General features: G+C 29.9%; 2 protein-coding genes across 3 annotated transcripts; one reads left to right on the forward strand and one right to left on the reverse strand.

The window, feature by feature from the left end:
- The first annotated feature begins 5319 nt into the window (after positions 1-5319).
- LOC108753853 (double-strand-break repair protein rad21 homolog) lies at positions 5320-10810 on the forward strand. 2 transcript variants are annotated; one of them, XM_018495787.1, is made up of 13 exons: positions 5320-5453; positions 5851-6020; positions 6099-6328; positions 6678-6861; positions 7254-7413; positions 7487-7679; positions 8016-8239; positions 8315-8535; positions 8627-8812; positions 8945-9319; positions 9498-9632; positions 9792-9947; positions 10173-10810. In XM_018495787.1, the coding sequence occupies exons 2-13, from the start codon at positions 5877-5879 to the stop codon at positions 10296-10298; spliced, it is 2334 nt and encodes a 777-aa protein (XP_018351289.1). In that variant the 5' UTR covers positions 5320-5453; positions 5851-5876; the 3' UTR covers positions 10299-10810. The 2 variants fall into 2 exon arrangements, with proteins under 2 accessions (XP_018351289.1, XP_018351290.1); XM_018495788.1 differs by lacking the exon at positions 5320-5453 and adding an exon at positions 5623-5701.
- A 1681-nt stretch (positions 10811-12491) lies between these two features.
- LOC108753855 (T-complex protein 1 subunit alpha) lies at positions 12492-15904 on the reverse strand. The gene is made up of 10 exons (XM_018495790.1): positions 15697-15904; positions 15047-15132; positions 14817-14945; positions 14630-14727; positions 14343-14453; positions 13828-14233; positions 13555-13757; positions 13214-13406; positions 12974-13137; positions 12492-12904 (listed from the first exon to the last, which is right to left on the reverse strand). The coding sequence occupies exons 1-10, from the start codon at positions 15767-15769 to the stop codon at positions 12694-12696; spliced, it is 1674 nt and encodes a 557-aa protein (XP_018351292.1). The 5' UTR covers positions 15770-15904; the 3' UTR covers positions 12492-12693.
- Positions 15905-16298: the final 394 nt, after the last annotated feature.

A 16298-nucleotide genomic window follows, 5' to 3' on the forward strand; every position in this document is an offset into this window, starting at 1 on the left:
AATTTTTTTACATCTCTTCAAACTTGATTTTTTTCTAAAACAAATAGTATAAAAATTTAATTATTTTTAATATCTTCACATTACTATTATTATTTCTATCACACTAAAAAGTAATTTTACAAAAGAAAGAGGGATGTATGAACATACACGGACGTATTTCATATATGATTATACATGTTTTTGAATATCTATGAATATATATTTATACATATTCACGCATAAAACATTTTTTACTGAGCGAGTGTAACGTGACGTTATGAATTTCACAGTGCATGCACAATAAATTCCATATAATAAAGAAGCATCCAGGATTAAGTTTATCCCAATCTGTTATTACTTATCCATTTTAAGGCAACGGATATATGCTATGTAATTTTAATAAATTGATGCATATGCATCTATAGATATATATTGTAGTAATTAATAAAATCACCACACATTCGTTACCCCAATAAAAACATTAATTTATCACTCACCAATCCGATGCGCAACAGCGGAGTTATATCAGCAACGTCGCTACGATGATTCTGTAACAAAAAGGTAAAATCCAAATTAAAACACATTTTTTAATTCACCATTCAGTTATATTTATAAAAATAATTATATATTTTCTTAAAAATATATATTTATAATACGAGACCAGTCTCGGTAGTCTAAAGGCTTAGGACGCTCGCACGGAATGCAAGAGATCCGGGTTCGACTCCCGGCTGAGACAATATTTTTCGTAATAAGTATCACAATTTTTAAGATTTGGAAAAATTTTGGGGGATTATCAGAATGATTGTGTGAATCCGATAATTTCATCGGCTCTCAATTTATTTCTGAAAAATTAATTCAATTTAAATGAATGTTAGTTCAACATCTTAACATTCGGAACTGTAAGGCGCTTCGTATTTAAAGTACAAATATAAGACTTATGAGTTTATACTTCTTTAATTAGCTAAAGATCATGATTGTATTAGTATTAATAAAGTGCAATAGTTAATTTCTGAGAAATAAGGGGTGTCGCTTTAGGAGATCCTATATTAGTATCCTATGTTAGTATCGGCGGCTTTTCTCTATATACAATATATACTCTAAAGATCTTAGCAATAAATAAATTTGTACAAAATTTTAAAGTATTATAATTTCAAAGTATTTAAATTACTTAAAAATTTTATACAAATTTATTTTTGCTAAAAGTTTTTTAAAGAATATATATAAATAAAATTTAAACAAAGTTATTAAAGGTGATAACATAAAACAAAAATAAGAAAAAGCATACAGCCACATACGCAAATTATTATTCGCACAAGTCATATATTTAAAATATAATTACATGTAAACGTTTCGGTCAAATCGGACCATCGTCAGTATACTTGTAGTTCAGAGTATGCAAATGTTAAAAAATATAATTTAGCACATTAGGATGTCGCAGTAAAAAATTCCAAAAATTAATCCTGTCTTCATAATCTCTTTTGCAGTGAAATTAAGAATTTATTCTTGATATTTATAACTTGTATGAAACATAGGTCACTGTGATTACATGAAATTTCGTACAGAAAATAATTTTATCTTATATATTTTTCCATCTCTATACGCTAATATTCTTCGAACAAATTAGCGTCGCATTATTGCATTATATTGATAGTTGTGAAAACACGGGTTCTGGTAATCTCGTGTTTTAACATACAAGTTATCAAGAATAAATTCTTAATTTCACTGTAAAAGAGATTACGAAGGCAGGATTAATTTTTGGAATTTTGTATTGCGACATCCTAATGTGCTAAATTATATTTTTTAACATTTACATTCTCTTGATTGTACTAGTCACAACTTCACCGAAACGTTTACATGTAATTTTATTTTAAATATATCTGACTTGTGTGAATAATAACATGCGTATGTGGCCGTATGTTCTTTCTTATTTTTGTTTTAGGATATATATATAATTATTATTATAAAAAATATGTATAATTATTTTATCTAAAAATTTTATACAAATTTATTTTCGCTAAGATCTTCTTTACAAAATATATGTAATTATTTAAGAGAATACATATAATTATTTTAGAAAATATAGAATTATTTTATACAATTATTTTATAAAATATATAATTATTTAAATCTCATTTTATTTAACAATAATTAAAAAATAATCATTTTTAAATCATTGTCAAATAAAATGATTAAAAAACAAGCGAAAAAAGGCTAATTTTATACAATTAAAAAATAATATTTACCGCCAGGTTGCTCCACCGGTGTCCGATGTCTCTCCCAGATCTCCACCTCCTCTCAGAATATGCACAGGACACTCGCGTAAATCACTCGCGAATACACTATAATCGCGCGCGGACAATAACTTGAGTCCGATACTTATAACTTGAACGACACTCCCGAAACGCCCGACGCGACGAACCGGCTGCGGTTCGTTTACTTTTCAAATCGGCGACGAGGGTACGTTAGCTTCGCCAGAGGATTTTTACACGGAGAGAACGATTTTATTCAATATCTAAAAATTTATATAGATACTCAGATATATCCGAAAATTTTGAGACATTTGAAAAAAATCGTTCTTTTCTTGTAAACATCCTCTGAGTACTGAGCCCTCCCACCACGACAAGGTGTACCCGTGAGAGGGAAGATAATCTGAAAAATGTAATATATAGTTATTACTCATATTACTATGCAATTACTATGCAATCGGTTAACTTTTAGCAACGAACATCAAACACGTACGTTCACAATTCGTTATTATTGCGAAATAAAGTCAGAACAGATATTAAACTATATTAATTGTAAAAGAATTGTGAATTGCGTTATTTGCATGAGAATATTCATATTAGCATTGATTTTTTATGCCTCGTGTCTGTACAGCTACTTGTCTGTATGAACGGTATCAATTCACAATTCTTTCATAATTAATATATTGTAGTTTAATATCTGCTCTGACTTTATTTCGCATGTCCTTGTACGAGCTTCGGGAATAGAATGACGTAGTAACTAGGTGTAAACATGACGCGCCGCTCCGTGCTACCCCGTACCATCCCCACCCCAAGGTCACGCGTCTGTCGAAATGTTAACGTTCACATATTTTACAAAATAATCTATTCATTACGTTTTAATATTCATCGAAGAATATTAAAACGTAAAGAGTAGATTATTTTGTATTTTGTATAATATATGTTACACGATGCTTTATTATACGATTTATGTTTTACTTCTTGAATTCTTTATACACGACTCATCCATCTGTATCTTAGGCGGATATTCAGTGTCAGAATTTATACTAAGACCATCTTAAGTACAATTTTAAGAAATCACGAAGATTTTAAGAAGATTAGAGACCATATTAGCGTCTTAAGACATTACTTAAGACAATCTTGAAATAAGAACAGACTATACCGCTCTTAGATATCTCTAATTTATATATTCGTAAATGTATAATATAAATTCTGTTTATATCGATTATTAAATTTAGTCGAAATTGTTTTATATATAATTTAAAAAATGTTTGCATTTATCTTTATTTAAAAAACGTATAATTTATTATTAATCTTTATTTATATGTAAATGATCAAAGAGAATAAAGATTGAGATATAACTCTTAATACACACCTTAGTTTTGAGCAACATTACTATTAGAGCAGCCTTACGCAATTAATTATCAATTCGCGTTTATAAATATCTAATTTTCGTAGATTAATGCGCGACACCCTTAGCGATCGTATCACGCGTCCGTCTCCCTCAGCGGGCGTCGAGCGAATGCCGAAGTGATGACGTAGCGACATAGGCACGCTCCCCATCGCTTTTCCCCTCGCTTCTCCCCGCGCGACCTTTCCCCTCGCTTTTCACTTTGTTTAGATTACACCCAATTACTACGTACGAAAAATATTCAACGGTTTATTCAATTATTTGTATTTTGACAAACGGGTATCGCCGTATATTTCACGTTTTGCTTTGTGGCATCTCGGACACAATCCTATATTATTTGCATAGTTCTTTTAAACGAATTAGTAATTATTCGCGTGAGGTATTTTTGATATTTCAACATTATATCTCAATTTTCATAATTCTTTTTAATGATTCATTACTATAATTCATACTTAAATAAAGGTTGATAAAATATCCTATATATGTTCTTTATATACCATAAAGATACATGCGAATTTACTTAATATCGTGAAACAATTTGTGTTTGGCTAAGAGTACTAAATATCTTATTAATCATTATTTAATTTTTTAGTTAATAAATTGATTTTAGATACTATTATTACTGCAAATTATCCGTGTCTCAGAAATTCTTTAAATACTTACGTATAACGCCGATCTCATGGTTCGATAAAATAACATACGAATTATTTAAAATTAAAAAAATAAAATAAGTTTCTCCAGAAACTTATTTAAAATATAAAATCGTAGGAATCTGTAAAAAAAAAACAGGTACAACTTGTTTAAAATAAAAGATATAAAATATTTTCCGGAAACTTGTATAAAATATTAAATAAGAAATAAGTCAGAAGTGTAGTTATTTAAAATAATGAATATACTAAATAATTCTTTTAATTTTTTTATTTAAAATATATAAATAAAAGTTTATTTCTAAGATATTTCATGAATAATTCTGAACGCTATAGAGCTGTAAATTGTCCTTTAAAGTTAAATTATAAAATGAAATTGTTTATTTTTATGAATGAATAAAAAATATGCTATTAATTGAAAATTTCTTTCGCTTTACTAGAAACTGATAATAGTCTTGTATACTAAAAATAGATCGTTACACATGAATGTAGACTCATATGCAAGGTGTGTTTTCTTAAAAGAAAATACTACATTGCAAAATAAATTTCTGCAATTTATAAGTTATATCACTTGATTTATATTTGTTAGAGTCTTTAATATGTTATAAAGAGGAAAAGAATTAAAAACTTACTTTCTTCTTAAATTATATATATATAGATATTATGCTTAATCTTAACTCTCTGTAATTACTCCATCAATTTCTATTTGATAGCATTATTATAAATATACAGGTTATGAATTTAATTTAGGCGCAAAAATCTGCATTAACTCTGCGAGCTGTTTGATTCCGGATTGGCTCTAGAAATGTTAATATCGAACGCAGACGAGATGACATGTAGCAGAAAGATACGAGTTGCCGAACGATTTTCGAGGTAAGAGGTAAACGGACGCCTCCGATTTGCAATGCCGAACTCATCTATAGTATCTCGTCGATGTCTCTGGCCAGACTCTGTTTTTCTAGGGACTCCAACTGCGCCTAGTCTTAACTAGGCTTAATAGGTTGGTATAAGTGAGCATGCATAATTGTGGTGAGTTTCCTTTCGGGTACGCGTCGAGGTGAGAACATACCGTATGTGTTACATGTGTTGATTTGAGATATTTTCGCGGTTGAGGTTGTTTTCTATGCGAAATATGTCACGGCTCTGCGCGGCCTAACGACGGATGGTATTTCGGTGAGTCGCTGTGCATATTATAACAAAGAACTGGTATCAAGAGTTTGACGGGTTTGACGTTACCTTGTAACCGCCAAAACTGTAGACGGAAACGCCATCTTGTGCATTGATGTTTATATTTTCATAAATCGAGCAATATTCATTGTTGACTTTTCATATACATTTATGGGTTAGATCGCATGCCATTTGACATGCAACATTAATTGCTGGTCTAATACTGAATTTCTTCATATTACTTTATACCAAACGTAACGTTTTACTCTGAAAGAGAAACACTTCACTGATGAATTAGGCAGGATGGCATTTATTGAATGTTTCCTTTATCTCTAACTGTATTTCTTTTGCGCTTGAACTGAAAGTTTGATTTAATTAACTTATTAATTCCATCTTTTTACAGATCAATACTAGAAGAATCAAAGAATCATGTTTTATGCACATTTTGTATTGGCCAAAAAAGGGCCTTTGGCCCGTATATGGTTGGCTGCTCATTGGGACAAGAAATTAACGAAGGCACATGTATTCGAGACAAATATAGAAAAATCAGTGGATGGTATATTACAACCAAAGGTAAACATTATCTTATCGACCAGATCTGACAAAATTCTTTGATATATCATTAAATTCTGTTTATGATATTTCTAATAGGTTAAAATGGCTTTAAGAACATCTGGTCATTTATTATTGGGAGTAGTACGAATCTATTCAAGGAAAGCTAAGTACTTATTGGCTGATTGCAATGAAGCTTTCGTGAAGATTAAAATGGCCTTTAGGCCTGGAATGGTAGATCTGCCTGAGGAACACAGAGAGGCAGCCGTAACAGCTATTACTTTGCCAGAGGTGTTTCATGATTTTGATACTGCTATGCCTGAGCTCAAGTAAGATAATCAAGCTTTTGTAAGAATCATGTAGTAATTTTTTTTAAATATATGATAAATAAATTTTCTTTGTAGAGATGTTTATATCAAAACTCAATTTTTAATCTTGTGTGTGTATGGGTGTGTGTGTATGTGTATGTATGTATATGTGTGTGTGTATGACCCATGGCATACAAAATACTTCAGCAGTAAAATGTAAGTAGTAACGAAATCAACAATTTCGTTGAATTTGCTACTGCTTATGTTATGACCTCAAGATTTCTACTGCAATCTTACTGTTTAAATATTTTTTGAGTACCATAGATCTAATATAATATTTTTAAATATTTTATATAAATTTTGTTTTCAGAGATGTTGATATAGAAGCTCAGTTTAGTTTGAATCAATCTAGAGCAGAAGAAATAACAATGAGGGAAGATTATGGCAGTCTGTCTTTAGTTACACATGATCAGGGCTTTGGAGACATGAGTTTCGATGCTGAGCCACCAGAGTTACTACGACATGGTAGTGGCATGGAACCTTCTTTAGATCAGGTAATATATATCATACTTGTTCTTTTTAATTTTATTTATTTAGTACTTTCAATCATTATTATACTAAATAAGTAATGAGTAAAATTAAATATTTCACACATTTTTGAAGAAGTGATTATATGATTTAGAATAATATAATATTACGAACAGCTAAACAATCTTTAAATATAAAAGTATTATGAAAAGTTCTTTATATAATAAAAGTTCTTATAAAACATTTATAAAATCAGTTAATCCATAGTTCTTTGTTCATTATCATATATGTATGTAAACTTTAAGAAATGTTTTAAAAATTTGTTTAATTTTTGTTAAATAAGCTAAAAATAAATGAATCAGTTTTTGATATTTAAAAAAAAGACATTTTAAGATATTAATTTCCAATTTGATTTTAGAGTCACATGTTATTTAGTGATGGCCCAGGAATAGAGGCGGCATTGGAACAGAAGGAAAAAGAGCCAGTTGCAGGGACATCCGCTACAACACAACCCATGGACATAGATACACCCATTAGAGACGATGGTTTTGGTGGTCATCTTGGTCAAGATATCATATGTATGGTCAAATAATTAATATTCTTTCTATAATTAGATCCGACGATCTTTTATAATTATTGTTAATGTTTTAGCGGGAGGTCTGTTTGAAGGTGGTTTATTTGATGAAGCTCCAATGGGTGAAGTACCTGTACCTGAGGTTAGTTCGATAAATGAACAACAGGAAATGGGAGCGGTTGCTGGAACTGCTGCTTCTGTACACGATGAGTCTGACGAAGATATGGGTGATCACTTTGGTGGACCAGCTTCTCCAATGGGAGGCATGAGGTATTTGTCATTCTTAAAAAATTATAATTATAATAAGAAATTATTCTAAAATATACAATAAAAAAAATTAAGCAATAATAGTTGAAGCATTATTAATAGAACATGAATATTTATTTAATTTATTCAATAACCACACTTTATTTACAATCGTAAATCAAAATTTGTACGTTTGTTTTTTGTTGATAAAAATATTTATTAACTAAACTAATTGATTATGTTTTAATCTTTATTGCTTGTAATTGTCTTTTCTTGATTTAATATTGCTTTCATTCTTGTTTATATACTTTGCTATATACAACTTTAAAATTATTAATTCATTGAATACACTATGCATAGCTCTGACGGCTCTAGACCAGCTACACCAGCCGCAGTTGGAGAGGAAATTGAAGGAAGAATTAGCGTTGCCAGTCGACGCTTTACACCAGCCCCACCAGTTATACCAGAAGAACATGCTATTGACAACATAGAAGAACCGCCACCTATGCAAGATCAAACTACATTATTACACGATGAGGAAGAAAGCTTTGCGCTAGCTCCAATTGATGCATCTGCTTTAAAGGGTAAATTTTTTTAATTTTAACATTGACATACATATTTATGTCTTGTAACTAACAAAAAGTCATCGGTTTTTCTAGGATTCACGAAAGCCAAACGTAAGCGTAAACTCATTGTCGATGAAGTAAAAAATATTTCTGGTGAGGAAATGAAAGCGCAGCTATCTGATACTAGCGATATTATCACGACATTGGACTTGGCACCACCTACGAAAAGATTAATGCATTGGAAAGAAACAGGTGGCGTAGAGAAGCTTTTTGCTTTACCAGGAAGGCCTATCCCGGCTCGTGTTCTATTTAAAGTAATAATATTTAACATTTTATGTGATTGTTTGAATAACAAATTTGAAAATTATATAATGTAAATATTTTATTTTAATTATTATTAAACAGAATTATCAGAGACATCTGACCAGCAAGTCTTACGATCATGAAGACTTCGGGCGACTTGGAACTGACGAAGATGGAATGTCCTTAGAACAAATGAGAGATGCTCCAGAAGCAGAAGTAGCTTCTTTTGAACAAAGTCTCCTTAATAAACGTACAGGACGAAAACGGAAAGCACCACAGGATGATGAAGTTAGTCATTATAAAAATAATAAAAAAAGGGGGGGGGGAGATAGATTCTTTTCTTAAAAAAATAAAAAAGTTGGCAGAATTTTATTAGAATATTATAATTAATATAAATGTAAATATTGTTACTATGTTTAGATAAGGCAACCTCCTCAACCAGCTCAACCAACTCCAGTAGAGATCAATCAACCAAATGAATCGGAAATTCCAAACATAATCGCACAACAGAATCTTTCTTCAGAATCATCTATGCCACCCGAAGTATCTTTACCAGTAGAACCATCGGTTTCCGACATAAGCAGCATTGTGCCTTCTGGGGAACCATCAGTTATTGTACCACCAACTACCGAAACGCCTTTGCTCGGCTCGGAAATACCGCAAATCGCACCAGCTGAAGTTAGCTCGATACTTGGCACACACGAAGAGCAAGTGCCATCAACATCGGCACAGGAAGAAGCCGCCACTATACAAACATCCGATATGCCACAGATGGAAAATATGGGTTACGATCAAGTAAATAGAGAAATTTTCATTTTTTATGATAAATGCATTTAAAAAACTATACGTCCTTGCGTTGTAATCATTACTTCAATGCTTTCTTATGAATCTAGAGAATCTAAAGAATCTAGAGAATCTAGAGAACCTTGTACATTTAATATAGAAATTTTTTAATGCTGCACGATTTCAACAGGCACAGCCACAAGTTTCATATATGGGTTATGACGAGCAACATCCTCCAGCACACACGCCTGGTGCGATTTCCGAAAGAGGACCCGCCACGCCGTGGAACCACGAGGATTACGAGTTTCCGCCATCCGTGGGACCTGTAATATACTTTGATATTCAAAAAATTATTTTATTTTGTATTTATATAAAGTTTTTATTTTGTACACGTACCTATTAGTATTATTAAGTTTTAGTGGAAAATGTTTTAAATCTATAAAGAATATTAATTAATTGTTTATAATATTATTATGTTTTTCAGCAAGAAGAACAACAAATGGATGAAACTTATGAGCAGTTTGAAGAACGCGTTCTTAACAAGAGAGCGGCGCATATGTATCATGTTATTAAAAGCAAACTCGATACCAAAGATAAATTAACACTATCGGAGATGGCATTTAAAAATAATCGCAAACAGGTTAGTCTTTTAGAAAACTATCTTTTGGCTGCGTTTAGCAGAAAAAGTTTTGCGACTATTGTCAAATTTTTAAATATAATTAGTCTTATTTTTACTCTTAGTCTCTCATTGAATATAAATGTATAAACCATATTATAGAATCTCACCGTTGTAAAGCTGATTTTTCTGCTGAACACACCTATTATATTTATCTCTCTTTAAAAAAAAATAATTCTGTCTTTACAGGTCGCACAAAAGTTTTATACATTATTAGTCTTAAAAAAGTTCCAAGTATTAGAACTCAATCAAGAATATTCATATGCTGAGATTATAGTCACAAAAGGACCAAAATTCGAAAATCCTGCATTATAAAGGTTTATGCTCTCAATTATAAAATTTCGCGTATCTCTCTCGATGAAGAAAGGACGTTAACATCTTTATACATACAATATCAAAATAACATTCACATTTTTCATGAATAAATCCTAATTAATCTTAATCCGAAATTATTTTAAATTGAAAAGATTCGTTGATTTTAAACACAGGATGGTTTGTGAGAAATGAGGAAATATCTGATTATTATTTATTTGTTTGGATCCCCTGTCTTGGAAAGATGCATAATGAATATTAGTTATTGTGAATATTAATTACATTGCATTCCGTTTTCCACACACATACCTATCATGTGCGTATGTGTATGTATACATACACACCATATTGACTGCTTTTTATTTAAATAAACTCTTAATCATATTAAATTTTTATATTTAGAAATTGATTATATCTTACATTATTCATCAATCCGAACAGGGTTTGTATATAAACATAGTAAATAACTAAAGAATATTTTACAACATATGTATCAGTAATTTAAATCTATACATTGCAAAAGGTCCAAAACTACAGGTACACTCTGACATTACATATATAAATTTTGATATAATTATATATCGATTTTTATTTAAAAATATTTAATACAATATTAATGCAATTAGATATTTCTAGATTTTCAATATATAATATTCAGGAACTAATTTTTTCGGGAATTTATTTATAGTACTTATATACACATTTATTTATAATTCAAACAGTTATTAATGGAAAAGTCAATTTAAATATTTGTGAATAATAATTTTATGTATTATCAGGAAGAATATATTTTCTACTCACATATGTATGGAAAAAGCAAAGATTCAAAAAGCTATTAAATTTTTGTAAATTTTTTTTTATAATTTAATTCATTTATATCATTTGAAATCGTACTGTTTACGAAAATTGCTATTATTTATCTATTATTTGTATCTTTCTTCAAATATGTTAAAAAATTTAATAAAAAGATACCAAGTAACTCAATAAAATTTTAACATAATAGGAACTATTTTCGGAAAGAAAGTAGTGTGTGTACTATAAATTATCAAAGAAAATTGTTTGATAATTTATTGTTGTACTTGTATGTCTATCTTATGATGTACAAAAATGTTACAAAAACACAAACAGTATATATTTTAACGGACTAAATATTTGTTATTAAAATTTGGCAATAAGATGAGTTTACATTGTAAATAAGCATGCATAATCAAGACAAAACAAATCATTGAAGTGTGATTGTAAAAAATGATTTCTGCTGATGTAATGTGTCATTAAGTTTAAAATTAGTTAACTACCACGATGTAACAAATATATTGTAAATAACTTCTATTTAACGTATCATGTTTATTGAGAAAATAAATATCGTTTATATGTAACATCGTTTATAAACGATATTGAACCTACTAAACATACATATCATATAATACTTAAAACTGTTATTCTCCATTATTTTCCATTAATGAACTGTCAGATACATATATCAGATAATAATTTATAAGTTAATAAAAGCGTTTCTTTATAATTATTTTTGTCTTTTACACATGCGTGATACTACAAAATAGGTGTTTTCCAGCAAGGACAAAGTAACATAATGAATTATTATATCCCTGTTTGTCAACATTAAACAAGAATGAAATGATTCATTGTCTTTGCTAGAAAACACCCAATATCATCTAAACTTAAAACTTATTACTTTAAATATTCTATAATAAAATATTCACATTTTTTTATTACCGCATGTAGGATTTGTATGTTAAACGCAATTTTATGAAGTGACACAAATTTAATATTGATTATTATTTATATAATAGTATATATTACATATTATTATATATTTATATATTAATATTTTATATTTTTATCTGAATTTATAATATACGTGCGTATATTATAATATATATGCTTTAAGTCATACTGATTGTTAAATTACACAGACCTTTGAATAAGATTGGTATAATTAGCATAGACAGTATGAAATACATTTTCACTATACTGTAAATACTACAATTAACTACAAAATTTTCTTAAACATAAAAGTTTATTCATATAATTCAAAGAAATGTAAGTTTAAAAATATCCTAGTTTTTAGTAATAAATACAAATTAAACATTTCTCCTACATGTTCTTTTTAGCATAATTATATTATATTTTATTATGATATTAATGTAATCAAATAAGTGTAACATTATATTATGAAATAGCTTTATTTCTTAAGCTTTATCAGCATTTTATGCGTGCGCAAACTGAAATTGTCTACATGCAACATACGAACAGCAAGATTTTAAATCTTTATTATCGTGTGATATTTATATACGCAGTGAAACATTTACAAATCTTTTACATTTCTTTCATATAAACGCATTATGTTCAACATAATATGTAAATGCACATTTTAATATTAATCTTCCAATTCACCGGCTTCCATGGCGTCTTGATAAGATTTAGTTTTCGAACGCTCGGGATCTAGTTTAATCATATCATCGATTCGAAGGATGGTTATGGCCGCTTCAGTGGCAAATTTCAAAGATTTAATTTTTGAAATGGCTGGTTCTAACACGCCTGCTTTTTTGTTGTCTCTTATACTTCCCACGAGTAAATCAAGGCCCACCCTACAAAAATATAAATATAATTTTAATTTTTTATTTTGTACGACAAACTAAAAAAAAAGACAAACTTACCATTTTAAGTCAACAAGATCTGGTTTTGTTATACTGGAATTATGATAGGCTCGGAGCTTGGCGACAAGATCGGTTGCATCTTGTGCAGCGTTTACGGCTAATGTTTTTGGTATAATTAATAAAGATCGAGCAAATTCCGCTATAGCCAATTGTTCTCGAGAGCTCTGTAATATAAAAATGTATAAATATCTTATGAAAGGAAAAGAAACTGATTGGAAAAAATTCAGAATTTAATGATACCAATGATGTTGCAAAGTTTTCTAAATATATTGAAAGTGCAGCCTCCACGCAACCTCCTCCTGCTACGACGCTCTTGCTTTCCAAGACTCTCTTGACGACGCATAACGCGTCATGTATGGAACGTTCCATTTCGTCACAGTAATAATCGTTTGGTCCGCGTAAAATAATAGAACTTGCTGTGCGTGCTTTTGGCCTTGAAATAAAAAAGAAAGCTAAATAATCATGCTTTTATTGTTATTTTCATAGTATTGTGTGAAACTATCAAAGAAGATCAATGCTTGACTTGAATTGTAAAATTATAGAATTAATTAATTGCACTATATTAGTAACAAAATATGTACCCTTTGATCAAAATAAGCTCGTCATCACATATCATCTCTTGCACTACTTCGGCAGCCTCGCCCAAGAAACTGGCATCAAAACTCTCCTCTCCTTCCATATTGGTCAGCGAAGTTAGAAATTGTGCGCCTGTAGCTTTAGCGATTCTTTTCAGATCAGCTTTTTTGCATCTGCGCACTGCTATGGTTTTAGTCTCCACGAAATACTATGGAAAAATCGAGATAAATATATTGCACTAAATTCTAGAACTTATTACTTAAAATATATGATTATACCTTTAAGCATAAATCGTCAATGCCACCAGATAAAAGAATGACATTAGTTCCAGCAGCAAGAATCTTCTGAATACGTTCCTTGGTAATATCTGCCTCACGTTGACGAACGGCTTCGAGTTTCTCCGGATCTGTAATAAGTACTTCAACGCCCAACTTCATTTTTGCTTTCTGCAACGAAAAGTCTAGACATGCGATTTTCGCATTTGTTATCCTTTTCGGCATTGCTTGAGATGCGACGGTGCAGTTCAAAGCATATCCTTGAATTAAAATCGACTCTCGAACACTTTTTCCATGTGCTTTCAAAACATTGACTGCTTTAATAGGATATAAAAATCCTCCTTTGCCATCACTAATTTTTATCGCGTTTGCAGCGTCAACTACCATATTGCCAAAGAAATTGGCATCACTAATTATTAGTTACAGAAAGTATTTTAAATTATTGTTTTTACCAAATATATATATATATATCGAAAACAAATTGCAAATAAGGACTGTAAATAACATCAAAAGGATACGCTCCAATAATTTTGCTTGACATAGATGTTTTTGCAATATTAACTAAGCAATCCCTTCCAAGTTCATCCACGCTGACAGTAAGATGTTCTTGAATGTATTTGCATGCTTCTCTAAAATTAATTTCATGTGTTAATTACATAAACTATAATTTCTTTTTTCTTCTTAATAAATATCCAATATCCTTTTGTAATAATTTAATTAATTAATATTAATCAATTAATTTTATATCAAAAATAAAATAGTATATAAAAATAAAAAGGTAAAAAAAATTAAGTGGGATATTTACTTGCAGGCAAGTCTGTAGCCACTAATGACTGAAGTTGGATGTATCTTCTGTTTCACAAGTTCATCCGCATTTTTTAAAAGCTCAGCTGCTACTATGACCTTTAAATATAAAATAATGCATTTTATATTAAATATATATTTAATTATAAATTTCTCATTAAATACACAAATATAAATGAATCACTTACTACTGAAGTAGTACCATCTCCAACTTCCTCATCTTGTAATTGAGCTAACTCAACTAGAACTCGTGCAGCTGGATGTTCAACTTCTAACAAGCGTAAAATAGTTGCGCCATCATTAGTAACAGTAACATCCTGAAAATATCAATTAACATAATAATGTGATAATTAACATTATTTTGTTTTAAATCTTTATATTTTATATATTTTAAAAGATATAAAACCTAAATACATACACCAATATCATCGACCAGCATTTTATCTAGGCCGACCGGACCCAAAGAACTTTTAACTATATTAGCAATAGCACAGGCAGCCATAACTAAAAGAGACAAATAATATGTTTACTTTATATATTTACAGGCATTATATATAGGTATATAACTATTTATTATTTATATAATTAATTTTTTAAATACTGTACAAACTTGATTTACGTTTCTAAGGATACATTCCACTTGAGGCTCACAATAATTATTTGTCCTTGTTAAATATTCGATAATAAAAAAAGGATGAAATGATTCCAAGAGTGTTGTTAGTATCAAGTGGAATGCACTGCTTTAATTATTGTCAAAATTTATCATACATTCATTTTTAAACAAAATAAACTTAATATTTGATAATCATAAATGTACATAAGTATACAGGTGCAACATTTATTAAGTCATTAATTTCCTGATTACTATCCTTAATTACCAAACGCTCGATACGATTTCGTATAACGTACAAAATGGTAGTAACAATTAATTGTTCAAGAGTCGATACTAATATTTACAATTTTGTTTCCTGAATACGTAGATTTTTGACGGAAAAAATGACAAAACACAAAACTTTGAGAACTACGAGACGATATAACCAAACTTTGTTGGCTGATCAGTATTCGTACCATTTTGTGTTCGCACCGGTGCTCCCGATTGTCGGATGCCTCCAACGGCTAAAGGACTCGCTACCGTCGACATTTTAAAGAAATTGTTGTTGTTACTTCGAAACGATGTAAGTACAAAATCACGTTGCTCGTAACGACGCTAAGGAACCGGGAGAACCCAAGAAAAGCCGCGTGTAAAGACGAACAATGATGACTATCAGCGCCCAACTTCATTTCTTACTTCCTTTCCTTTTATGGTCAAATGTTACATCGACAACTATTGGCCGCGTTTTATCCTCGAACGTGATTGGCAACCAGTTGAAATGAATTGGACCAAAAAACGGAGCATCTTGTTTTTATTAATTTCGAAAATCATGAAAATTACGAGTGTAGCAGAAAAGAAAATCAATTAGGATTTAATATTTAATTTTTTAATTAAATTAAAAAAGTTAAATAAATAAACTATTTTAATAGAAAATCGAGTTGCAATCGAAATTCAAAAGAAACGAATATTTTTTGTTCCGATTCATCAAGTTCAAAATAAGCTACCGCATGTTAGAAGTATAATTGCATGTATAAAATCTTATGATCACTTTATATTATATTATATATATATATATATA

This window comes from Trachymyrmex septentrionalis, unplaced genomic scaffold, assembly GCF_001594115.1.
Source record: "Trachymyrmex septentrionalis isolate Tsep2-gDNA-1 unplaced genomic scaffold, Tsep1.0 scaffold73, whole genome shotgun sequence".
Lineage (NCBI taxonomy): Eukaryota > Metazoa > Arthropoda > Insecta > Hymenoptera > Formicidae > Trachymyrmex > Trachymyrmex septentrionalis.

Excerpts from the sequence above, each read along its gene's own strand:
- LOC108753853 (XM_018495787.1), top strand. The coding sequence starts at position 5,877 with ATGTTTTATGCACATTTTGTATTGGCCAAAAAAGGGCCTTTGGCCCGT. Across the intron at positions 7,680-8,015 it reads TCTCCAATGGGAGGCATGAG|CTCTGACGGCTCTAGACCAG; the intron begins GTATTTGTCATT and ends CACTATGCATAG. Across the intron at positions 9,948-10,172 it reads TTAAAAATAATCGCAAACAG|GTCGCACAAAAGTTTTATAC; the intron begins GTTAGTCTTTTA and ends CTGTCTTTACAG.
- LOC108753855 (XM_018495790.1), bottom strand. The coding sequence starts at position 15,769 with ATGTCGACGGTAGCGAGTCCTTTAGCCGTTGGAGGCATCCGACAATCG. Across the intron at positions 14,946-15,046 it reads TGCTGGTCGATGATATTGGT|GATGTTACTGTTACTAATGA; the intron begins GTATGTATTTAG and ends TGATATTTTCAG. Across the intron at positions 14,234-14,342 it reads TCAAGCAAAATTATTGGAGC|TGATGCCAATTTCTTTGGCA; the intron begins GTATCCTTTTGA and ends ACTAATAATTAG.